The sequence below is a fragment of the Ceratotherium simum genome, chromosome 20 (assembly GCF_057802395.1).
Source record: "Ceratotherium simum simum isolate JZ-2026a chromosome 20, ASM5780239v1, whole genome shotgun sequence".
Classification (NCBI taxonomy): domain Eukaryota; kingdom Metazoa; phylum Chordata; class Mammalia; order Perissodactyla; family Rhinocerotidae; genus Ceratotherium; species Ceratotherium simum.
In genome coordinates this window covers 7,430,762-7,456,469 of record NC_141919.1, presented here as the reverse complement: position 1 = coordinate 7,456,469, position 25,708 = coordinate 7,430,762, and the positions used below count along the sequence as shown (strand labels likewise).

Genomic DNA, 25,708 nt, shown 5'->3' with positions numbered 1-25,708 from the left:
ACTGTTAGTTGGAACGTTTCGATAAATGGTTGAGCAAACAAGTGTATTAAATTATTAAATTAACATTGTGTGCCTGGAATTGGCTTAAGTACCGAATCTCATTTAGTCCCGGTCGTGACAAAAGTGTCGGGTGTAACACCCGTTTTGCAAGTGAAGCTTAGTGGTTCAGTGGTTAGCCCCTGGTCACAGCAATGGTTGGCTTGAGACTCGAACTTTTGTTTATGGATCCCTAAGTATTAGTGCACTTTCTACAAGCCAAGCTCACCAATACCAACCATTGTGGTCGTCAAGTAGTGAGTATATCAATGGCCCTGCTGAGAAGACATTAATAGAGGAAATAAGTCAGTATTACCTTACAGCCCCAAACTAAAAAAAAAAATTTTTTAATAGGATGGGGAGAGCCGTAACAAGAGTCAATTTAGTGACGATCCAAATTTTCCTAGTGATGAAATTTTAGTATAGAAGCGTGTCTTTTTCTCTCTCTCCATGGATATAAAAACGTTCATGTCTTCAAAAATCAACTATTGAAAATAATCATCAGTCATCTTTGGTTATTGAGGTAAAGAATCTTGGAATTTGGGGAGGATTTGGAACTTTTAAGTTTGGCAGCTGTGTGTGCCCCTAGAGAAGCAGAATATCTTCATCCCTCCAGTTTCTTCATTTTCTTAAGAAAAAGGAACTTTAGGGCTGGCCCTGTGGCTTGGTGGTTAAGTGCGCGCGCTGCGATGCTGGCGGCCCCGGGTTCGGATCCCGGATGCACATCGAGGCACCACTTCTCTGTCCATCCTGAGGCCGAGTCCCACATACAGCAACTAGAAGGGTGTGCAGCTATGGCATACAACTATCTACTGGGGCTTTGGGGGCAAAAAATAAATAAATAAAATCTTAAAAAAAAAAAAAAAAGAAAAAGGAACTTTAAAGACTCCACTGTGATTTGCTTTTCCAGAAAAAATCACTAGTACATTAATACAGTTATTGAATAAGTGTAAATCTGTTGATTTGAGATTTTTCCTGTCTACCCCAGCAGCTCTAAGTCTTGGGAGTCAAAGAAATTGATTAGCTTAGCAAGAAAATCTAACGATCTTCAAAAGAATCCAGGAGGTTAAATAATTTGGGCCATTTTCTCTCTGAGAGAAAAAAATTGTTGACAGAAAAAAAATCAACAAACTGAATTCCTACTATATCCAGGATATTGAGTTAGACAGTAGAAGTAGTACACATAAACAAGAGTTAAACATGCTTCCTCTCTCAAGGTACTTACCATAGATATAAAGCATAAACTTTGTGTGGGGGGGAGGTTTTTTTTTTTAAGTATGTTTACAAGATGCTGGGAGTACAAAAAGTGAGTTCTTTACTACTCAGCTTCCTTTCCTTCCTTCTTCCTTCCCAACAGAATCCTGATGTTGTTCAGGAATCCCTCCCTCTTACCCATAGTCGGCATACCTCAGCATCCTCAGTCTTAAGGGTGGTCTGGACTGGCCTGAGGGTAATATCGCCCTCTTGCCAGGGACTTTGTTAGGATCATGCATGTTCCCCAGTTCACCCCAGTGAGTTGCAAGGATAAGTTTGCAGGATGCTTCCAGAAAAGCTTTTCCAGGAGAACTTCCAGAAGTGATTCACACTCCCTCTGGACATGGTTGAGCTTGAATATGAGGCTTGAAATTGCTACAGTTCTTTTTGATGGCAACCTGAGCATGAAGTCAACACATAAGGGAGGTCAAAAGAATAGCAGAGAAATGGAACTGGAATAATGGGATTACATCAACTCTTAAGTCTGTCCTGCTTTTGGATCTCCAGTTATGTGAGTTGTTAAACTTTCTTACACTTTAAAGCAGTTTTGAGTTGAGTCCTCTCTTACTTGCTATGAGAGCTTCCTATTTTACGCAGGTAGCAGATACAGACATGGTATCCGACATCTTATGATCTAGTGGGGAACACAGACAATCAAATGTCTGGGTTGTGCTTCAAGCAACAGAAAACCAAACTATAGTGACTAAACAAAAGGGGGATTGTTTTTCTCATATAAGTAAGTCCAGAAGTAGGCACTCCAGGGCTTGTGCAGCTATTTGAGAATGTCAGCAAGGAACTAGGCTCCTCGCTTTCTGACTCACTATCCCTAGCATGTGGCTTTTGTCTTTATGGTTGTAACATGGCTCTATCCTTATAGGCATTGTGTCCACAGAAAGGAGGAGGAAAGTAAAGGGACAGAGGGCCAAAGGAACATGCCAGCTGAGTATGTTTCTCTTGAAAACCTTTGCTAGAAGCTCTACCCCATAGGCGTAGGCTTTTGAAGATCAAGCTAACCTCTAAAATATTCCTAAGTTTGCATTTTAAAGGTTAACAAAGGAGGGAGGCATGGTCAATGATGTTGTGTCCCTGTCACTTCCCCCTCCTGAACAGTATGTGAGTTAGATTATTCGGATCATTAAGAGAGCCATCATTCTAAATAGCTAAATTAAATGTCAAGCACTGGCAACACTCATTGCTACATCTGCTATTTTCTGTCATGATAGGCTATAGCAGATACATAAAGGAAAGTGGGTTAAGAGGTTTTCTTGAGGAAAAGTTGTGGAAGTTGGCTAGAGCAGTGAATGGACAATAGACATCGCTAGAGAGGAGGCTGTAGTTTCTCATATACACAGGAGGTAAGCAGAGAAGTAGAATGGATCTTGTGAAGGTAGGACATCTCAATTGTTTTAATTTCCCCTGATTTTCCCAAAGTGATCAATAGACTAAATCCCCAAGAAGGCTTAGCAGAAAAGAGATGTGGTTTACTACTGTGTAATTTTTCTCTGTTCTTTTTCTCCTTGATTTATCCATATTTAGCATTTAAGATTGACCACTTCCTTGACATTCACTCTTGGTTTGTAGGGCATTATATTATCCTAGTTTTCTCAGTACCATTAGAGACTCTTTCTCTTTCTACTCTCTTCTTATTGAGTGTAAAATGTCCCATCCACAGGCTATGGCTCAGGGACAGAATGGACTCTTTTTGGTGAAAACTCTTAAATACTTCAATTTCTCATTAAGAGCCTTTAGTTATAATGGAATAAATATATTGTTTCCATTATGTATCATTAACATTATTACTACAGTTCAAAACCAGTTACAACTTTTTGAACTATAGTTTGCTTTTAACTAGTGAAATTAGTATTTCCTACTTAGGATAAAGAACTAAGTATTATAAAAAACAGTACAGGGGCCGGCCCCGAGGCGTAGTGGTTAGGTGTGCGCGATCCACTGCTGGCAGCCCGGGTTCGGATCCCGGCGGCACACCAACGCGACGCACCGCTTGTCAAGCCATGCTGTGGTGGCATCCCATCTAAAGTGGAGGAAGATGGGCACAGATGTTAGCCCAGGGCCAGTCTTCCTCAGCAAAAAAGAGGAGGATTGGCACGGATGTTGGCTCAGGGCTGATCTTCCTCACACACACAAAAAAACAACAACAGTACAGAGCTTCCAGGTTGGTGAACACATAGCAGTTTGGGGAGATTGGCATGCTCAGAGAGCATGGAAGCTCCATGCCCTTTCCCACATACCTTGCCCTATACATCTCTTCCATCTGGCTGAGTTATATCCTTCTATAATAAACTGGTAATCTGTTTGTTTTCCTTGCTGTCTAAAAAACACAACAAAGTTCTAGAACAAGCCACACAAACCTTGAGACGTTTGCTGAGTTCCAATGATGTTCCTTTACCAGATTATGCACAAGACTTAAATGTCATTGAAGAAGTGACTTGAATGACATTAGAGATCATCAGTTCCTGCCTGCCAAATTCTCTTCACCATGATCCAGACTTGGTGTATGCACTGTTTTACAAATGAGATCTCTTTGAACAATTTCAAACTCACCCTTCATTTCAGGATATAAGGCAAAATATTGATCTGGTAATCACCCTGTTTAGCTCAAGGTTGCTACAAGCTGGAGCTAAGCTGTCAGTAAACAGGTCCTGGAAATCATCAAGCAAGGGGTTGTTGCACTGCCCAAAGACAGGCTGAAGAAATTTCCAGAACTGAAATTTAAATAAGTGGAAGAGGAGCAGTAGCCCTTCTAGTTATTTTATTTCTGGGGAACTGAAGTAGACAGACAGATTGCCTGATATATCTTCTATTTAAGAGGATTACACAAGTATGTTTCTCTTGTACACTTTGATTTGGAGAATTGGTGCCAGTTGGCAATAGATCACTCAGCTTAGATTGTAGTGCAAAAAAGGGGGGTAGGAAATATATAACAATAATAAATGTAAAAACCTGCTTTTAAAGTACAAAAATAAACAGATACAAAGGAATGTTTATCTTGAATAGAACCTGAGGCAGGGATTAAGTGCTGATATTTTATCTATGAGGTGCAGTCTGAGGGCATCGACTCAGTGAGGGGAAGGAAAAGAGAAGGTTCAGATGACAAGTAATACCAAGGGACAGAGTATACTGTGCTGGTCTCTGCTTCATGGTGAGCCTTGAAGAGACACAGCTAGTCATTAGGTAGGAGTGTTTTCACATCATTGGGGAAGTCTTTGGACAAACTGTATGGAGAAACTGCCTCAGAGCAGTTTGTGGGAGGGAGAAAGGAGAGGAAATTCTCTCTCCTATTTCTCTCTCTCTCTTTTTTCAGAATTTAGGAATTTTATGTCCTTCACATATTCAACAGAAAATACTGACAGTGGATAAACAATAGGGGAAAAGACTCTTCGGCAAATACCATCTGGAACTCACAGCATCACCGGTCAAACTCTAGAGAGAGAACAGTCAAGTGAACAAAGGTTAAGGGAGTTTAACAGGGAATTTTAGTTTAACGCATATCTAAAAAATAAAGAACCAACCAAACAACCTACCTTCTCTTCTACCCATTGAAAGGAAAGCAAAAGTGAATCAGAGAACTTATTTTGTGAAGCAGCTTAAAAAGATGGGGAGGATGGGAGCCACAATTGTTGCTAATGTAGTGCTATAATGCACAAAGTCAAGGATTCTACCAAATTCTAAAAGTCGCTACGTGTATTACTGAGAACTGTATTATTAGAAATATAAATGTATAGGGGCCGGCCCGGTGGTGTAGCAGTTAAGTTCGCGCACTCTGCTTCATCGGCCCGGAGTTGAGTTCTCAGGTTTGGATCCCAAGCGTGGACTGACGCACCACTTATTGAGCCATGCTGTGGCAGCGTCCCATTTAAGTAGAGGAAGATGGACACGGATGTTAGCCCAGGGCCAGTCTTCCTCAGCAAAAAGAGGAGGATTGGCAATAGAAGTTAGCTCAGGGCTAATCTTCTTCACACACACACACACAAAAACAAAGAAATATAAATGTATAGAGATATAAACTATTCGGTATTAAAAACAGATTTTGCTATATAAACATATAGTATGTCACTTTTATCTCTTTCTGAGAATAACAGTATAAAGAAAGATTCCAGTTAGCCCTGTAGCCTGGAACTCCTAAACACTTAACACACGGTCATTGTTGACTTGAGCTAACAGCTGTGGAACCCAGGAGACCCCACCGCTGTCATTTTGGAAAGGATCAAGATTCAGCACCTAGAGGACCCCACCTACCCTCCATGCTGTATGTGTGTCTCCAGAAACAATCTACTGAAATTTGCATAATTAAATCCACAGACAAGTTTGAATACTGAGATCTAGCTAGAAAAGGTAGCAGCAAAGACAACATAAGCTGAAATTTGTTAGAAAAGCAAGAGGAAGATTTTTTAAATACTTCCGGTTCAAGTCAGAATTAAGGTGTCCATTAAGTCCCATCAGCTTTGCAGAGCTTGGATGTTTTGCTGTTGTTCTTTGAAAAAACAAGAATCTACAATAAACATATTCATTCTAGAAAAATATCGTGTTTGTTAAGTGTTTGTAGCCATTCTCAAGTTACTTTAAATGTTGTACATTGTTCAAGGGCGGAGTATATATTAGTTAGGATGTGTTCATAGCTGATGTATCTCCAAAGGATTTTTCATGGAGGCTGCCAGCTTCTGAACATCTTTGGTCCTGTAAGCTTTATACAGAGAGGCCCAATGCCTCCCACAGGCCCACACCGTTTCAAGGAGATCATATTGAGTTCAAGAGCTTTATCAAGAAATTGTTTTTTCTAAAGCATCGTCTCCTTTGGCGTTGCCAATGCAGAATGGAATATTCATCTGTTTCTATTCTGGGGTCCACTAGATATACATAGATTCCTTGAGAATTATCAAAAATATCATAAATCATTTGAGATTTAATGGAGCTAAGCTTCTCCATGGCTGCTGCACCAACATTGTTCTTAATCCACTTCAGGATCAAATCCATGACATAGATGCTGAAACAGAGAGGTGTGTTGTACAAGGGGTTGTTTCCGACCTGCACTGTGTATTCTAGGACCAAGAGGTACTCTCTGAGGGAGAACCCCAGCAGGTCATCTCAGATGGTCACCACTGTGACCCCCATAGAGCTAATGTTCTTCTGGGCACCAGCAAAAATCACACCAAACTTGGAAACATCCACTGGCTTAAATAAAGAGTTTGAGGACATGTTGCAAACCACCACTACTTCCTTGATTTGGGTATAAAGTCCAAATCCACCCTGTACACAGTCTCATTTGTGCAGTAACACCCATAGGAGGCATCTGGATTGAGGTTCCAGGGGCTTGGATCCGGAATTTTTGTGTAACTCCCAAGTTTAGTTTAGTCACAGTCCCAAACTTCTAGGCTTCTTCTGCAGCCTTAGCTGACCAAGCTTCTGTCACCACATAGTTGGCACACCTTCCTGCTTTCAAGCCAATTAGGTTTAAGGGGACAGCACTAAACTGGCCCAACCCACCTCTTTGCACAAAAATCACCTTGTCGTCTGAAATGGCTAACAATTCTGGCACAAGATTCTCTGTTAATAATCTTAGTGAAAGCTGATGGCCTGTCGTTCATTTCAAGAACACTAAGGCCAACTCCTTGTAGTCTAATAATTCTTTTTGTATCTCTAACACCACCGAGCACGGCAGCTTGGCAGCCAGGGCTGAAATTGACCGCCTGCCTCTGGCTATCCACTGTGTGTCCCTGGTGGTGTGGGCCAAGTGGCCAGATAGGACAGATCCCAGGGCAGCATGTGTCTCTCTCCTCTTATCTCCCATTGGCCAGAGTTTTCCCCACAGGGAGTTGACTCCTCCATCATTCTAGATTGCATCATCCAGCCCCCTTTGGTGGCTGCTCAGGAAATCAAATCCCTTGCCTGTAGTCTGGCATTTTATCTAAGTCTGAAAGTGGAGGAAAAAGCCAGAAACTAGGGTCATGTTGCTGGTTGCCCTGGATGTTCAGTGGGAGCCTGGAAATAGGGTCTGGCACTCCCCTAGAAAATGACTGATTTACCCCCCAGATGGCATAACTGTGAAGGCCCAAGTGACATTGGGTGGCAGCAGTGGTGGCTGAGATGGAGCAAGCAGCCATCACTCATACTTTGTTGCTGTCCTCCCTGAAATCAGCAGTGCTGCCTGTACAAGATAAGCCTCTTCCATTGAAGGGCTGCATATAATAGCCACTGGCTGGCTAATTAATTTAAGGAAAAATAAATTTTGAACTTATGAAAAAGCTCTCAGGATGGGAGGGAAGGCTAGGGAACCAGACTTGTAAACAGAAATCAGGCAGTTCTACTGTTTGTTGGTTACCAGGGGCTGGGGGGTGGGGCGGTGGGCACAAGGGGTGGAGGGATGCACTTATATAGTGACAGATAAACAATAATGTACAACAAAAATTTCACAATAAAAAAACAAGATTCTAAAAAAAAAAAAAAGAAATCAGGCAGTTCTAGACTATTGAGAGCAGAAACTGCCCACAGTTCTCTTCCACTACTGCTGCTGAAAAACTACGATCATTCTAACTTGCTTGCATCATTCTGCTCAAGATTCAAATTCTCAGGACAAAGAATCTGGTTGGGTAAGCCTGAGTCAAATGCCCACCATCTTGGGTGATAAGGAATCTCTAAGGACCAGGATTACTCTCTCATTAAGTCTACATACAACTGGAGAGAAAAACTCCAAAAGGAAAACTGGGTACTGTTAGAAAGGAGAAACTAATGCTGTGTTGTTGAACAAAAGGTCCATTATAATTCACCTCGATGGCTGTTCAGCATCCAAACTATGTTCTTCCCATACATATACTTTCAAAAATACTACTGCCTAACAGAATGCAGTTATTCCTTATAAAATAAAAAATTCTCACGCCTTCCTCAGAAGGAGATAACTCAATGGCTCATTACTTAGTGCATCAAAATCTAAATCAAGGATGTCTGGGTGATGTAAATTTCTGCCCTAGCTCCAGCTCAGATGTTTTAGATCAAGTCCTAGAAGCAGAGCCTAAGCCAGGGATTCTTTGCAAGTGATTCAGTGGGGAAATGTTCTCAGGTGAAAGGGAGCCAGGGAAGCAGGATAGGGCAGGGAATTAGTCAAGCCATGATTTGGTCTCAGCTGGAGATTAGCGTAGACTGATCCTACCGAGTTCTGGAGTCTGAACTGTACACAGAATTGGTGCCAGTTTGAGACACGGTATGAATAAACGATCTAGATAAAAAGGCTACCTGATCTACCAAATGAAGGCCCCTACTCAAATGGGGCCACCTCCACCTAGAACTTACAGTTTGATAGTATTAGCCTTGCCTCCTCTGCTTTTATGGGGACTTCCAGAGCTACCGAATTCCCATATGCCCTCTTTCTCATAAGTTCCCATTGATGGTAGAAAAACCCTAAACTTGCCAAATAAAAGTAAGTTGGTCTCTTTCAGTTTTTAAGTGGTCTAATTTAAGAAAATAATTATTCAGTTAACTTAGAGGTCAGCCCCCTTATTAGGGCTGTTTTCTCTGAAAGATCTTTCTTTTACTTCCACCTTTCCAAGACTTTCCGAGGTCTTCTGGGTGCAAAGTTCAGGTGTTCTGATAATGGGAGGAAAGGGCCTTTGTCAGCAAGCTGTCTCTGACCTCTAGCTGAGGTGTAGTCTGTCTGTCTGGTGTCTGAATTTTGGCTCCTGCTCTCCCCATAGTTACCACTGAACGACCAAAGCTAGTATAACTGGTGGTCTGGTTTCTCAGCACTCAGCCCAGTGGTCTTCCTTGACTAACTGGATCTCACTTCGGCTTTCATTGATATTGACAATCCTTTGGGATTCTGCTGTCTCTCCATCCAGCCCCTGGCTTATAGCTCCTGCTGTGCAGTAACCACCCTTTCATCGTGGTGACCCCATGGCAAGCCCATTAGCACTTGGCTAGTGTCCCTCTTATGCCATATGGGAATCAAAGGCAATTCTGTGGAGTGTGCCTGTGAAATCTCAGGTCTGTGTGTGCCAAAACACGATATGCCTCAACTTCTGCTGTGCTTTACTAATCCATGTGATCACAGGGACGCTTTGCAAGGTTCCAAATAGAAGCGAGGTTTGAGCCTTGCTTCTCTACTTTTGGTTTCCTATTCAACCTATCCGGAGTTCCCACTCTTACTAACCAACCCCAACTTGCCCTGCCCCAGGCTGAACCTCAGGTAGGTCTCTGAGGGACCTAGTTGGCACCTTATATTCTACTCTGTCCCTGCCAAATCTTTCTCTTTACTATCAAAATGACTTCTATCCATTTTGGTCTGATAAACAGCTGTCATGTTTTTGCCCCCCTACCCTACAGACTTCTTTGTTCTAGATGAATTGGCTGTTCCCTTCCATGATCTTGTCATTAATGGTAGAAAACCTTCAGGGAATAACGTGGCATGGGGGATAGGATGACCAAAAAGAGAAATGTTTCTGAGAGGATTTCGACAAGTGTTAAGGTATTGGTGACCATATCTTTCCTTTCCCTCACAATTACAGGGCTGGGGGTTAGAGGTCTGAGTTTGGAGGAGCAGGGAGAAATAGGGGGAGAGCTGTTGAGTGGGAGGACAGGAAATCCTTTTGGGTTCTGACAAAAAATGAGGCGGAAGCTAGAAAGGTTTGTCGTAGGATAGCTGGTCTATCAGTTTACCCCAACCCTGTTGCTAGTGCCTGTTGCTTACTTGGCAAACAGGGGACTCCAACCCCACACATTTGCACCTTACATTTTCCAATGCATATCTGCACATTCTACCACCTCGACTCAGCAGATTAGCTCCGCATTTTAAATATAGATAAATGTACAACTGTCTGGGCTTTAATTTTCCAGGTATTCCCTTCTCTCCTTTTCCTCAGGTCAGATCTTTCCTGACTAGAAGTGCTGAGGCCTGGCTTGGGCCAATGACGTCCATCTGTGTACACAAGCACTGATGTCTTTTTCATCTGCTAAGATGAGCAGAGGCAGACTTTTAGGTCAACACATTGGATTTTCCTAGTTTAACTCTACCCAGTGTTGTTTCAAGCAACATGCTTGTGAACATGTACACATATATACACACGTTGGTTTCTGCCTTCTTAAACACATCTCACAGTACTATGAGGTTTCATCAGTTGATTGTAATAATCACTGGATTGTTTCTCCAGATAGACTGTTTTTGCTAACCACTGCAGCCTTAGGGCCTACCACCATCTCTGTACACCGTGGGAACTAAATACCTGTTTGATGAGTTAATGAAAAGGTATGGAAACATACTTGTGCTTCTTACTATATATTGCTATATTACAATGGTTTTTAACTAGAGGAATTTTTAAATATGAAGATTCCTGGTGTGTCTCTATAGAGATTGTGATTCACTAGAGCTGAGTAGTCCAGAAATTTTCATGTTTAACCAGCACTGTTAACAAAAGTTCAGTGCCACCATCAAGAAATTGATTGGGGAAAAAAATGGGGGGGGGGGGAAGAAATTGGGTGAGTTTCACTTCAAACTTGCCAGCAACTGGCAACCTTTGGGATAATAAATGGGAAATGTAAAATATAGTATGTTAAGACTGATTTAATTTACATTTAACCACTCTCAAGACTGAATCTCTGTCCAATAAAAATTTTGATGGCACTGAACATTTAAAAAATCAAACTAACCTTATAGACAGAAGTTTCCACTGGTCTGAAAGGAAAATTTAAAATACAGACCTCTTTATCTAGCAGCAATCTTAAGCAAATCACAACCTGTCATTTGTGGAAGAGTAAATTCTATTTTGTGTACTAACACCATAAGGCATTAAGAAAAACCACTGAAATGACTTTTAAGGGAAAAATTCCTATGTTCATTTTCCTAAAAGATTCAGGCTCTACACAGTTCTAGTGGTAAGAATGACCCAAGATTTAGGAGTAACTACTGGATTATCCAATAAAATTATTTTACATTATAGTCTCTTTAAAAAGGAAAACTACTGAATTAAAATTTGAATTAATAGTAGGGAAACGTTTTATTTATTTTTTTGTGAGGAAGATCAGCCCTGAGCTAACATCCATGCTAATCCTCCTCTTTTATGCTGAGGAAGACTGGCTCTGAGCTAACATCTATTGCCAATCCTCCTTTTTTTCCCCCAAAGCCCCAGTAGATAGTCGTATGTCATAGTTGCACGTCCTTCTAGATGCTGTATGTGGGACGCAGCTTGAGCATGGCCAGAGAAGTGGTGCCTCGGTGTGCAACGAGGATCTGAACCCGGGCAGCCAGTACTGGAGCGGGCACACTTAACTGCTAAGCCACGGGGCCGGCCCTGGGAAACGTTTTAAATTCCTTTCTTCATTCCTTAGAAAACCACCTGGTGTCCAACATGTCTGTTGGCATGTTGGTAATAGCTTTCAAAGTTTAGCTAAAACCATTTTTGAAACCTTACATTTAAATTTTTAAAGTTTCATTAAATCAACATATGTATTAATTGCTATTTAAAAAATAGGTTCAACAGTCCATTTATATTTAGTGAATTTTAAGCTTGTTCACTTTTCTCACTTCCTGAGAATCTTCTCAACCTAACTCAATTTCCAGCCCATGTTCAAACACTAGCTACCAATAACAGTGGTAATGCAAAAGGCCTCTCCCTTCCAAAGTTGTATACCCAATTTATTAAGGCCAGATATTCTCCAATCTATTTAATCTTCAGTAGGTTCATATATTCAAGTTCTCAATTACTTGTAAAAGGCAAAAATGAACACACTTTCAGCCCATAGTCCACGTACTTACATAACTAATTTTAAAATAACCAATAAAGACTTTGAAAGCCAGTGCTCTCCAGGGATGCTTCCCTCCAGTAGGATCAACAATTTGACTAAAATATCATTACTGGTAATTTTTCTCTAGGGGAAGGCGTCACTTCAACAGAAGTAGGCTATACCACCCTAAGCAACCCCAACTCTCCCCTAGTTAAAATACCCAAGAGGAAAACTAACAGCAGCAGCAACTCAGCCTAACTTCACCTCTGGGGAAACCACAGCACAAGTTAACATTCACTAGTTTTAAGCCAGGTTGTGATACCTTTCCACGTATTAAGAAAACACTCAAGCCCCCTCCTCAAACTAAAAGCGGAGTGTCACTGAAATTCTAACTGCTTCATGTGGAACATTTGCATGTTCTACTTGAATATATATATATTTCAGAAAAACTGCTCACTTGAAATTCTTCTTAAATCTGAAGATTTTACCTTAAAATCTTAAATTAAGCAAGCAGAATTGCATCCATGAATCCTTTTACGTAATTGTTGAGTTGTCATGCTTTCTGGACATTTGGAGGTTAACAGGTAATATCTTAGGGATTTATGAGCCAGGAATCATACTCTGCAGTTATTTTACATTATCTGTCAATATTCTCAAACATCAAACTAGAGCTATTTTAAAGACAAACTTAAGAAACTCACTCAAATTTCTCATAGGTAATGTGAGAATAGGACTTATAGAATTGGATGACTCAACTCTTGTGATGCTAGACTCCCTTTTAACAAATTAAGACCCAACTACTGGAATTTCCTATTTACCACCCCTACCAGATTTCATTTATAAATGCTAGAAAAACACTTCACACAAAAAATACATAATTTAAGATTATTGTATTTCCTTACAAGAGGAACGTTTTAACAAATTTTACAAGTGTTCAATCAAGCCTTGTTGAAATCGGGCACACATAAAATCTAGCATTATGGGAGTTTTATTTATTTGGAAGTGAACTTTTAACTATTAATACAAATGCCAAGATACTACACAAAACATCCACAGGAACTTTTTCATCTTTTTTGAATTGTTCACAAACATTTCCTACATAAACCAACATACAACAGAGAAATGGTACATCTTTTTCTTCCAATTTGCATACAATGGAAAAACAAGAATATATATATATTTTACAAAGTTTAACTAATAGACACTAGCAGGCTGACAGTTTAAGTCTATAGGTGAGAAATTACCTAATAAAAAATAATTTTTTTTAGCATCAGTCACTTCCATAACCAAGTAATAAAACTTGCTGCTGCCATTAGGCTTTTGGTATATACTTATACCACTACTCAATCTGTAGTATTGCTCCCCAACTTGGTTCTTCATCACAATTACTAACAGAAATCTCTTGCAAAGTAGGGGCCAGCATTTGCAAAAACAAACAAAAAACCCCCAGCTTATTATAAGCATGAATGTGTAGGATGGAATCTTTTCTCAAGCAATGGACTTTCAAACCATCAAGAAATCACCAGAACTGAATTTGCCAAGATATTTTGCCTATGTCCAAGAGATGCATTTATTTATACCCAACAGAGGAGCTGAAAATCAAACTTAGTGTTTAGTTTGAGGATTTCAGTCATTTGAAAAATGACCATTAAAAAAAAAAAAATGACCACCAAAAATAGGTTCACTAAATTTATTTTAAAAATCATAAAACGTTTCTTACAAAAGAGCATTACATTCTGCACACTGCTCTGAATAGATGCCAGGGACATATGGACTATTGTTACTTTTCCTCCCTGTCCCACCCCCTCCAAATGTTACAGTGACCACAAAGCAAAGTGTTCACAATAATTACATAGGGGGATTTTTTTTTAAACCACCAACAATGAACAAAAATTAAAATTCACTCACTCTGCTGCTGTTTCAAAATTTCAATGTTAGTTTTTGCACGCCCTTCCCCCCCCCACCCAGTTTGTAAGGAACTAAAACATTACATCTGGTGAACAGCAAAGATTTCACTACACCTCAAATGCAGAACACCTATGAAGCAGAGGAATGTTGGCTTTTTAAACAGAAGCAGATAAAAAAAAAAAGATGCAGGACTCCTTCAGTTCTTCACTAGTCTTAGAAAAACTTTCCAGAATACTGCTTCACACTATAAAAAAGAAAAAATATCTTGCATTAGAATCCTTCAACATCTGCATACTGCTTCACACTATAAAAGAAAAGAAAAAAAAGTACGAATTAGAATTTTTGTCCGTAACATCTTAATCAACATTAAGACAATTTCAATGCTAAATTGATAAACATGTCCATTACGATTAGAAACAAGAATACATTAGCAATTACAAATTAGAGCAATGTAAAATTCAGGAAAAATGATTAATAATAAATCAGACATTAGTAGAGTAGAATTAAGAAAATGAAACAAAAAGTTGTTAATATTTGGTAGAAAAGACAAAGAAATGCCAGTAAGGTGTGAAATGCTGCATTCTACAGCACCAATCATTTGTCCTGTAGAGGCATGGCCTGTGCCATATGGCAGACTGTGATTTGTTGTCGCTTTAGTTATCTAAAAACAACAAAATCACTAGTCTTCCACACAGAACTAGACCAACATCCACTGAATCTTCTACATTTTCTACAGGCTCTGTATAATTTATAACAAGTGGTTCTGGCAGCAGTTTTCACCAGAGAAATGAGAAGTTTGCTTGGTTAAGGCTTCTTTCAGCAAGATTAGTATTGAATGTCTTCGTTTTTAGTAAGAAAGCAGAAGAAAATTAAAGCAAAGCTATTAGAATATTTAGAAGTTAGGTCCCCAAAAGGTTGAGACACCATGGCTTCTAAAAGAAAAATCAATTGAGAAGAAAAGCTTTTGAAAGTTTTAGTATGTGTAGGCTAACATAAAGCTAAACCTCAACTGACCTGTTCTGCAGCAAATACTGTGCATTCTGTATCTGGTCCTGTGTTCCTGTAATGGTAATGATCCGATCTTCTGACCCTTCTAAAGGCTCATCAATTTTGATCGAAGCTCCCGACTCATGACGAATTTGTTTAATTCGCTGACCACCTTTGCCAATAATAGATCCAGCCAACTGAAAAGATTTAAAAAACACGTTTATACTTTAAAAGAAATTGTATCACCTGTTATTTTCAATGACCATCAAGACACTACACTAACGTTATCTAGTTATTTATTCTATTATTTGTTATTTAATGCCCCCTAACTAGTTAAGGTTTGGATTATAATGCAGTTATACAACAACACATCAATATTTCCTTTTAGAAATGAATCAAGGGCTCAAAACCCCGTAACTGCTTTTAATAGTACTAAACATGGCTTAAGAAGACTCAAACTGGAGAATGACACCTCACTGAAATCCCTAAAACACAATTTTAATCCTAAAATGGAATTATTTTTGTTAAAATCTTTTATCACAAGTCAGGAAACTTAAAGAAAATGATTAAACGGTCCTTGTAATATTAAAGATACTTACATCTTTGGGAATAGTTACTTGTGTAGTAATAATAGGTCCACCAAGATCACCATATGAGCCACGACCCCCTGCATAGGAATAATCTGATTTAAATAATGAGCATTAAGTTCATTTAGAAAGCATGAAATAATGTTTGATTTCACAAAGGAGAAAACTTACCATATCCGGAGCCACCCTAAAAACGAAAAGGAAAAATAGAAAATTACTTTGCCTTCAAACTACTCTTCAGGTATTCCTAAAATCCCTCAGTTAAAGAAACCAAAGTCCACCCATATCCTCCCCAATAAGTAATTTTTAGAAGACACTCTTTAGGGGAAGAAACCATTCAGGTATACAGCATTCAAAGAAATGAAAACATTACAAGAGGGAAAATAAAACACTTATTGGCAAGTAAGCAAGCATCTTAAAATTATTACTGATATAAATGCAGACACCCATGATACTCAACCTGTGGTTCATAAGCCATCTGCCATTCTGATGGGCTCCATGTATCTATTGCAGAGTCCCAAGTTTCATCAGCACTGAAACCAACCTGTGTTAGATAAAACTAACATGAATCTGCACTATATCTGTCATAGAGCTACCACTTTTATCTGCCCAATTTCTATTGCACAACACTAAAATATATAAATCGGCAGCAATCATATTTTGGGGGAAGAAAAACGGTTCAATAAAGTGTTAATATGCCCGCAAACAACCGAAATAATGATTTAAGTAGCTATCTAAAAAGTCCATCTGTAAGACAAGCTTTTCAATGAACAACAATCTTCAACAAAATGTTAACTACCTGAGACTTTAAAATCCCTTACAGCCCTCATATACCTCATATATACATACACAATGAACTAAATTTCTTACCATGCCATCATAACGATCTCCAGGTCTTCCTCTTCTATCATAGGCCATTAGATCTCTGCAAATACAGTACTTGTTGTAATCTCAGCTTGTTTACATGTCACACACATCAAATAAAAGTCTACCCTATCTACCCCAAAATGCAGCCTCTTATATGTTAATAATGTGTGGATGAAAGAAACTTACCCTCCTCTAGGTGGTGGTGGTGGAGGAAGAGGAAGATTCCGAGCTCTGCTACCACCCCGGCCACCTCGTCCAGGAGGAGGAGGAGGAGGTCCTCGACGAGGGCTCATATCGTCATAATCTCTTCTAGATGGAGGCATGGGACGCCCACCCCGACCAGGAGGCATTCTGTCAAAACCACCTCTTCCCCGCATGGGAAATCCCACTGGACGTCCACGGCGGTCATCAAACATCATTGTAAAACCACCATAATCATAGGTTTCATCATAAAAATTGGGATCATAAGGCTGTGCACGTCCTTTGATGGGAGACTAAAACAAAAATACAGCCAATGTTACAGACTGAGGAAAAGAGCCTTGGTTCATACCAACTACTTTTCACAAACAAAACGTTTCTAGTCCTGTTTCTCCTGGCAGGTACCTGAGACAGGAACAGGAATGAATGTAAGCAAAAATAATAGCAGGAAGGGTTTAAAAAATGCAGTATTTTTGATGAGTCCTAAACAAAGTGAGTTTTAAATGCTTGGGGTGGGAATGGGGGTGGCGACTCGGCAGTATGGTTTTACTCTTAGATCTTAAGGAAGAGACTACAAAACCCCTTTCACATTTAGAAGAACCGGACCATCCTCAGGGCTGAGGGGATCAGTATCTTGGGTAAGCCCGGGACCCATAGGAGGCACATCAGTTGGGAAGCTGTGCAATGGAGTACTATGGAGGAACAACAGCAACTTCATTCAAAGACCAAAGGCCATAAAAATCTCACCAACAACCACATGACAACTCTCCCACATTATTTCTAAATTAAAATGATAGCTAAAGCCAGGTGACAGGCTAAGGAAAGGACAAGTGAAAGCCATTTGTCTAAACATTCTGAAACTGAAACTACTTGAAACAGAAATACATGTCTTATTTTAATCAGATTAAATGTAAATGAAGTGTTCCAAAGGTACCTCCGATATAAGATCAAGGATGATCTTGATGCACTCCACAACCCTATCAGGTTTTCCTCCAATAAGAACAACTCTGTCAGTGGAATGAGGACAGCATTCCTGGAAAAGCTTGATTGTTGTCTGAGTGTTCTGTAGTAAGTTTACAAAAGGAAAAAAAAAAGTTAATCAGAAAAAAAAAAAGAGCACTAAAAATAGGTTTTCTAGGTTCACATAAATTTACATTTGTACTCAGTAATTTTTTCCCCTTAACATAAAAACCTAGTTAGTAACTCTAGGACTTTGCAATGGCACAAAAATTTTGGCAAAGTAAGTTGTCTAGTATGGCCAGGCCTTTGTGTTACATTTAAATAGCAAAGTACTAGATACTAGAAACTAGATAAATATAAAAGTGACGAGGAACTTAGAGAAGTGAAAAGGGGGAGTAAGAAGCCCACTGAACCAAGTCTACATGAAAAACTATTTCCCAGTAATATGGCAGGAGGAGAAAACAAAACAGTGCCTTTACCTCTCGAAGTTCTTTGATTTTAGCACCTTTGACCCCAATAATTCCTCCTGCCAGACTCTGATGAATCAACAGTCTCAACTCGCAGTCAAAGTCGCTTCCTTTATAGTGTTGGTACTGCGGAGAGAGTTATAAAATTTTAGTCCCAAATCAAGGATTTCCAAATAATACACACTTATCTGCTATAAGCATAACAATATACTGTTGCAGTGAGCAACCTGAATTTATATTTCAATAACTTTACCAGTTATGTGCTTATTATCCTCAATAGCCAGGCCCAAAAAGGACATTCTGCACCACCTTAAAAAACTATTTTATTTTCAGGTCCTGCAACACCATACCCACACTGCAGCCATTTAGCATGTCGCTGTTACCACAAAATTATTATTAACATTCAAATAACACCATAATAAAAATGACTGCAAAGCACTTTGCAAATGTAGTTAATTCCCACTGCAGCATGGAGCAGGGTCAACAGTGAGTTGTAAGACCATTCATTTATCATGTTTTTAATCCTTTTTCTATAGAGACGGGAAAAGTACGCTATGTTAAAAATAAAATTGATCCTATGGGCCAGGCTCCATACTTCAGTGGGGTTCAATGGCACTATGACATACATTTAAGCATTCCACAGCATCAGATTCGAGCGGGAGCTGGCTGGTTGCAGTGGGTGATGGCAACTGCAGGCCCTGAAAGTAGAAAAATAAGAGTAATAGGTTAAGTGTCTAGTGTGATCAGGCTATTGTCGCATATATTGGTAAAGCTACTACAACATATATTTCGCATCTATATTAGTAAATGATGAGAAACTGCTTATCTGCACTAAGAATCAATTTACAGTGTTTTCCTCTATATATACCCAGTAAAGAAATTATTATACAGAATTTTAAAATCCTCAAACTACATCAAACATAGTCCTTTCTAACACAGTCCCACAATCGATATTCTATCTTAAAGAAAACACCTCTCTAAAACTAAAGCCCATAAGACATGCTAAACCCATGAAAGTACATGATCACAGTCTGGAGTGGCCAGACTACATTTTTAAATAAATAATGTGAGTACAATAACCCTGTACATTTTGCGGCAGGTTTTAAAGATACTGCTGCTACAAACTGTTATGTCCAGTCTCTCCACCGCCCCCATTAGGCCCCAATAACACATACTTTAAACATTCCCCCCTCAATTGCCAAATACATAAAAAAAATGAGCCTACCTCTTCCAAGGTAGGGATGATTTTCTTCAGAATTTCTCCAATTGTTTCAATATCAGCACTGATACTCAATATGCTGTCAAACATCACAAATACCAGATAGTACAAAAAAGGTGGAAAAGAAAAATGAGTTTTGTGTTCATCACCAACACTCATACAAACTTTTACAGAGAAGTAACATACAATTAATTTAATACTCCCCATTTAAAGTAGCCTATTTACAGATTTTTCACATGCATTTTGTTTTATGCCCAATACAGACATGGTAACAATATTAGGAGACTTGCAGAGAGACAGAGAGAATGGGCTCTTGGAAGGGCTCAGATTAAGTGGGCAATAAACTGACCAGAACTGAAGCAAGAGTTGAATATTTATGTTCCCCGCCACCACTAAGTTAATTAAGGATACCCTCGCTGTTACATTGGTAAAACTGGCACACCTTCTCTTAGGCAAAGTGGGGGAATATGCAAGTGGTGAACATTATATTTGGAGTAAAGTTATGGATACCAGTTAGAAATTAGATCACTAATGGGCTCTGCAAGAAAACAAATACAAATGCGAGACAAAACAAAGACAACACAAATGAGAAGTGAAGGAAAGTGAACCAGAGTTAGCATTTCATCAGAAAAAATTATGAACAGGCAATGTTGGGAAGCAAGGTGGGCCACAAAGACAGAGCGAGAGACTATTCTGGTAACAATTTGATTTACAATGCAGCAAATATGCAACACTTGAAGCTGTGCTCCTTCCATCGAAATAAAATTAGTGGATCGTTTGGGTGGGCAACTCACGGTAAAAGTTCAGTGACAAAAAGACTTAATGGGGAAAATAAGACAGAAACTTGAAAAACAATACACCGTCTAAAGGGGATACTATTTAATTATATAAAAGGCAGGTAATAAAATACATTTCTCTCTTTCTAATCAGGCAGTGAGGCATAAACTGTTGGGACATACCGCTCGGGGCCACTGCTGTCTGGGACTGAAACACTGGCATTGTACTGCATTGGTCATTGGCGTTCGTGGATGTTGGCATTGGGCATGGGCATTCAATCAGAAGTTGTCAAGTATGGTACCCGTTTGGCAACGAGCACATTTTTGGGCATAGCCAACCAGGGTTTTCACATGGGCGTTCAGGGGCGGATGGGCCAACGTCATGGTGGGCAACGCAGGGGTAAGTCGATCCAGTACATGGGCAACGGAGATATATGGCCAAAAAAACAAGGAGAGGGAAAAGGGGGAAAAGCAATAAATTTTAATTTAATACAAACTATACTCATACTCTCAATTAATGAAACAAGCTTAAGTTGTTCTGAAGACTAACACAATAATGGACTTCTCTACATCTGACTGTGGCTTAACATTTAAGGACCTTAAATGATGGTTCTAGCTATTTTTTTTTTTAAACAAACGATGTTTCAGTAGCAGGCTGGCTCATGAGGGTAGACACAAAACCTGTCATGACTCAGTTTACTGAAATTCTTGAGGACATGGGGAAATTAATAACCCAGATAATTATACAGAACATCTGGATTAGAGGAGAGAGGTTTATAAAAGACAACAAAAATTCCCACACCACCAAAAAACCCTAACTCTTAAAAGACTAGTTTGGTTTCCTGGAGGTTTAAAACGCATTCCTAGATCCTAACAAGCAAGTTTGTAAAATTTTAAACAAATTTTCAAGTTCAGTTTACAGTAATCAAGAGGAACATACAAAGATCTGCGACCAAGAGAGAAATGAAATACTATCCAATAAGTATTCAACACAAAGTTATTATTTGCCTCTACTGAGCACGAAAACATTAAAAGAGTATGTACACTATGAGAAAAAAATTTAGGAATTTTGGTGTAGCCAAGTCCTATAAATATGCTCACCTCTGGTGATACTAACATTTAATGTGTCTAATCACAAGAGTCAACCCACTATAAAATATGAAGACTCAAACAAATCATTGGCATTGACAAACAATTTTCCAATTTTAAGATTAAGTCCCTACTCTATTCTTTACCCATATTTAAATCATGCAACCTCAACATTACTTTCTTTGTGCTCCATGTGCAAGCGTTAAAGAACAGATGGACAATTTTTTCTTTACAAAGAAAAAATAAATAAAAACAAGTTTTATCAGCCACCTACAATGGTTTTCAGTTACACTGTAACTGCTTCAAACACATGAGAAATGGTGCAATTAGGGCTTTTACAGTTATTCCAATTAAGGTGTTATCTTGCTTGAAGTGAATAATTTGGTGGCAAGTTATTAGAAAGTGAAGAGGTTTAATATAACCCCCTCCAACTCAGTCTGAGCTTTGTTAAATCAGGAACGGCAAACCTTGAAATTATCTATGCAATCGATTATTACAAATGGCTTGTATCTAAAACTACTAAATGATTTCTATGATGTAAACCTTTAAACTTCTACAAACACATAAACTGAAGCTGCTTGTGTAGTTTAAACTCTTTAATACTTACGTCTGTACGGAGAGCCTTAATATTCTTGCCTCCTTTTCCAATCACTGCCCCAGCATTCTGGAGAAAGTAAAAAGACAAGAAACTTATTTTGCCTTTTTCTAAAACTAATGTCTATGCGCTTAGGCTTTAGCAAAAAAATTCTCTAACCTCTGTTATAGGACTGAAAATCTACTTGGGGATATCCAAACCATCAAGTGAAAAACAAACCCAAAAAACCAACAGTCCACTGCTTGGAGAACTAAACACCAAGACAGAGCTTTGGAGTATTCAGAATGCCAGAAATACATTGAGTATATAACTTCAGCACTGCTTAATTTTACAGTACCCTTCTGTGAAACAATCTATTTAAATATTAGGAGGTACCTTCCTAATACGTGATATTAACCAAGCAAGCTGCCAACCAAGACATTTTCTAATGAATCCACAATGTAATCAAGATATAATCTTTAACCCATTACTGCTTTAAGGATCGCCCACACCCTTCTCCTTGTTTGACCTGTAGTGGCTCACTATAATCATTTGTCACTCAATGACAGTGACAGAGATTCATTCTGAGAAATGGAGTCATTAGGCGACTTTGTCTTTGTGTGATCATAAGTGTACTTACACAAACCTAAATGGTATAGCCCACCACACACCTAGGCTATCTGGTACTAATCTTACGGGACCACTGCCATATATTTGGCCCATTGTTGACTGAAATGTCATTATACGACACTCATTAAGGGCTTTCATTTTAATTGTTAGCAAAATAACCACCATGGCCTACAAGTCTGCTTATAAAGAGCCACACAAATCGATTATATTCTTCAAACTTTAAGACTTCTAAGGCTTCCCAGAGGACCAAACCAGCACGTGTTCATTTCTAGCTGAGGAAGAACCACTTCTAAATTTTCAATAATAACATTTATACCTTGCTCTGAAGCAGAATACGTAATTCAACCATCTCATCAGTGTTCCTAGATCTTTTAAAAGCTTGTTCCTCTTCCATATCTTCTGCAGGGCGTTTACCTAGAAATCAACAGTTCAGATATCAAAGAAAGCACCAACATCGCCAAGAAAAGGCACCTTTAATTATTTTAGTTTTAACCCACAGGTTAAAATAGAGAAAAGAACTCCATTCTGTTCTGAAAAAATTTGTTCCTAACCTCAAATGTTTTAGAAAGGTCAAACGCACTCATATTCTTGAACTTCTTAAAACTTCTAAGTGTGAATAAAAGCATGTTCCCTTCCAATAACATTTTCTAAACACAAACTACTGTGACAAAACATTTCTAAGGATCAGAAATGCCAAAACGCAAGGAAGTGGTATTTTAATATTTATTGGCTTTCTCTTTTTTTTTTATCTTCAACTTTAGTTTACGGCTACCTATACAAATGGTTTACTTTTAGTCCCTAAATAAAAGCCAAGATGTTACTGACAGGTTATCTCAGACTAAACTCACAACCATAAAGTAATAATGAAATTAATAGAATGGAAAATATAAAATTGTTACAATTAAAATGTCTTCTCACCAAATTCACCATTGGTTTCCGTGTTGGGGAAGGTTTCCTCCTGCTGCTCAGTTTCCATTTTCTTGTATTAAATGGACACACCAATCTGCTGAAAAAGAAAGAGGCTAGTACATTTGGCTTACTGGAAAGTAAGCTGCACATCTTGTTAAATATTAAAAAAAAGCAAAGAAATGACTCTTATTACTTCTGGAACATACCAGTTATTATATATCCTTGCAGAGCAGAACTGAAGTGTTCTGGGCAGGACCAACTGACACCCTAGCGCTGCAGTAGCCTATAAAAACCAACACAAATCAGTTTTGCCTTTTTGGTTGCTCATTACTGAATACTAATGAAGTCTGATCTGAACACAACAAATTAAACAGCTAGTTCTTAAACTTGCTTCTTTGTTTTAGAGTCTTAAACTTTCAAATGATTCCCTTAAAAACAAAATCCAAAGGATCATACCCGATTTTTTGAAAAAGGAAAAGCACTGATTTTCAGGCAGTGGATCCAAGTCCCACCTGGGCAACTAATTATTATATACCATAAATACGTAGAAGACCAGAGGCATGGAAGGCATATAAGCCCACGAGTCTCAATTTTGTCCCCGAAAATATAAATTTATGAAGAGAGACACAAAATTAGTTTTATGTTGGAATTTTTAATAGCTTTTAGTTTTCTTCCCATCGGTGACTTAAAATGCTATTCTCTGAAATCTCAGAAGTTTACAAATATAAAGGCAAATTCAAGCCATATACAATAATCGGTCAATCTACTGGAGAGAGAAATCTCAAAACTTGATAACAAGGACAGAACCAAACTGCCAGTACTACTGGATTATTCAACAGAGCGAAGGGAGCCCTTGAAAACGCTAACACCTTCACTAGCGAGATATTTTTAATTAGGCTAAAAAAAGATACAACCTAACAATTATACCTCGAATACCAGACTGGTGCTGAGACTGCAAACAGCCCTTCAGCTTCCCTCTCATGACTGGCACAAGGAGGCCACACCAGGCCCCTGCTAGAAGCTGGATAGCTGGACAGCCTAGAACTAAAAACCAAGGCAACATTTATGCCTCTCTTTCTCCCATAACGTTTGTCGATAATCCACTCTAACGACTAACTGAAACGCTACCCTTCTGGCCCATCACTCACTTAAGCACTTGAGTATGGTGGAAGATTTGGATCAACGAGTTGAAGGACAAACAGCAGGGTCTACTGGTAAGGATAACGTTGCCGCGGTTCGTCCCTCAGGTCCTTTCCTTTAGTCACCCTTCCTGAGACCACGAAAATCGCTAAATAGGCGCGCGACCAGCCAGGCGCAAACACGTCCTCCCCTCCCCACGCCCGGTACCAGGATCGCCAACGGCCAAGTAACCGGAGCTGAACAAGCCAGAGGCGAGACAAGCAGCGCCGCACCGCTCCTCACCAGGATCCGACAGGAAATGGCGGCCCGCGTAATGGCGACTACGTGCGACTAGGCGGAGCCGAGCGCGGACACCCTCCCCCACCCACCACGCGGTCCCGCGATCTCATCCCCCGCACCCTCCCCCCACTGCGGGAGAAACAAAGCAACGGAGGCAGCCCCGACCGTTCCATCTCCCCCGCTCCAGCTCCAAAGCCAGGCCGTGAGCGCCCGAGTGCGGCGGGACCCACACAAAGAGAACGGCGGCGTCCTCTACCGCCCTCGGTCCCGCCCGCCGGCTCCTTCTCCTTCCCACACAAGGAGCCTAGTTCCCGAGACTACAAAACTACAGCTCATCCGAGAGGCACTTGCCTAGCGATGCCCCCAAGCCTCCAATACCACCAGGCGGACTGCGGATATACGCTCAGGGAAATGGCGGAGGTGGGGGAGGGGAAACCGGGCAACGTTCCCTCTCGGAGCACCGGCCAACCACCAATCAGCCCCCAAACGCCTCCCACAAGCGGAAAAGTAGGTCTCCGACCCTCGCCCCCACGCGCCGTTCGCCCAGCCCCGCTCCTCACCGCGCGAGGCCCGGGTCCCTAAGCCGCCGCGCCGCCTCAGCCGGTCACAGCTAGACGGAGAACGAGCTCAGGCCCCCACCGCCCTCCCCCGCCTCCTCGCACTCTCCTACCCCGCCGCCGCGCCCGATTGGCTGTCCGGGCCGCAGCGGTGGCGCGAGGACGAAGCGACTGGCTCAAGGCCGCGTCAATCAAGGCGTCGGAGGAGGCGACCGCACCGCCTCCCGCCGGCGCCTCCCTTCAGGCTGTAAAGACCACTGAGGGCCCGAGAAAAACCGGCATTGGGAAAAGTTAACGCAGCCTTTAGGGAGGCCAAACCCCTGCCTGAATCCATAATACCCAAACCCCAACAACCCTAATTACCTATAGGCCGCAAATAAGCGGGACGAAGTCAAAACGTCGAGCTCGGTGCTGCAGAGAAACAGAGGATAATGGCGTCTGCAGTGCTTTCGCCTGGAGCGCCCTCCTCCTTTCTCGTTCGCGCATTCACTGACTGGGGGGAGGGGAAAAGCCTCTCGCGAGACCTAAAGGCTGTCTCGTTCACGC

At 40.3% G+C, this 25,708-nt stretch overlaps 1 protein-coding gene and 1 pseudogene across 11 annotated transcripts; both read right to left on the bottom strand.

The window, feature by feature from the left end:
* Window positions 1–3,269: 3,269 nt before the first annotated feature.
* On the bottom strand, window positions 3,270–10,760 carry LOC147914343 (phosphoserine aminotransferase pseudogene; annotated as a pseudogene).
* Window positions 10,761–13,691: 2,931 nt separating this feature from the next.
* Window positions 13,692–25,668, bottom strand: HNRNPK (heterogeneous nuclear ribonucleoprotein K). Of its 11 annotated transcripts, none has more exons than XM_087444387.1 (17): window positions 25,526–25,668; window positions 23,393–23,469; window positions 23,196–23,283; window positions 22,594–22,691; window positions 21,681–21,737; window positions 20,168–20,211; window positions 19,215–19,287; window positions 18,616–18,687; window positions 18,002–18,115; window positions 17,497–17,625; window positions 16,551–16,858; window positions 16,368–16,422; window positions 15,958–16,041; window positions 15,669–15,684; window positions 15,510–15,592; window positions 14,938–15,107; window positions 13,692–14,167 (listed from the first exon to the last, which is right to left on the bottom strand). In XM_087444387.1, exons 3-17 carry the CDS (start codon window positions 23,251–23,253, stop codon window positions 14,137–14,139), a joined length of 1,392 nt encoding a protein of 463 aa, XP_087300513.1. In that variant the 5' UTR covers window positions 23,254–23,283; window positions 23,393–23,469; window positions 25,526–25,668; the 3' UTR covers window positions 13,692–14,136. The 11 variants fall into 11 exon arrangements, with proteins under 11 accessions (XP_087300513.1, XP_087300508.1, XP_004440844.1 ...); XM_087444382.1 differs by having other exon boundaries at window positions 13,692–14,227; window positions 25,526–25,667; XM_004440787.3 differs by having other exon boundaries at window positions 13,692–14,227; window positions 23,196–23,280; window positions 25,526–25,667.
* Between the last annotated feature and the right edge of the window lie 40 nt (window positions 25,669–25,708).

Excerpts from the sequence above, each read along its gene's own strand:
- HNRNPK (XM_087444382.1), bottom strand. The coding sequence starts at position 23,253 with ATGGAAACTGAGCAGCAGGAGGAAACCTTCCCCAACACGGAAACCAAT. Across the intron at positions 16,423-16,550 it reads CCACCACCACCTAGAGGAGG|AGATCTAATGGCCTATGATA; the intron begins GTAAGTTTCTTT and ends CTGTATTTGCAG. Across the intron at positions 15,108-15,509 it reads AAGTAACTATTCCCAAAGAT|TTGGCTGGATCTATTATTGG; the intron begins GTAAGTATCTTT and ends AAATCTTTTCAG.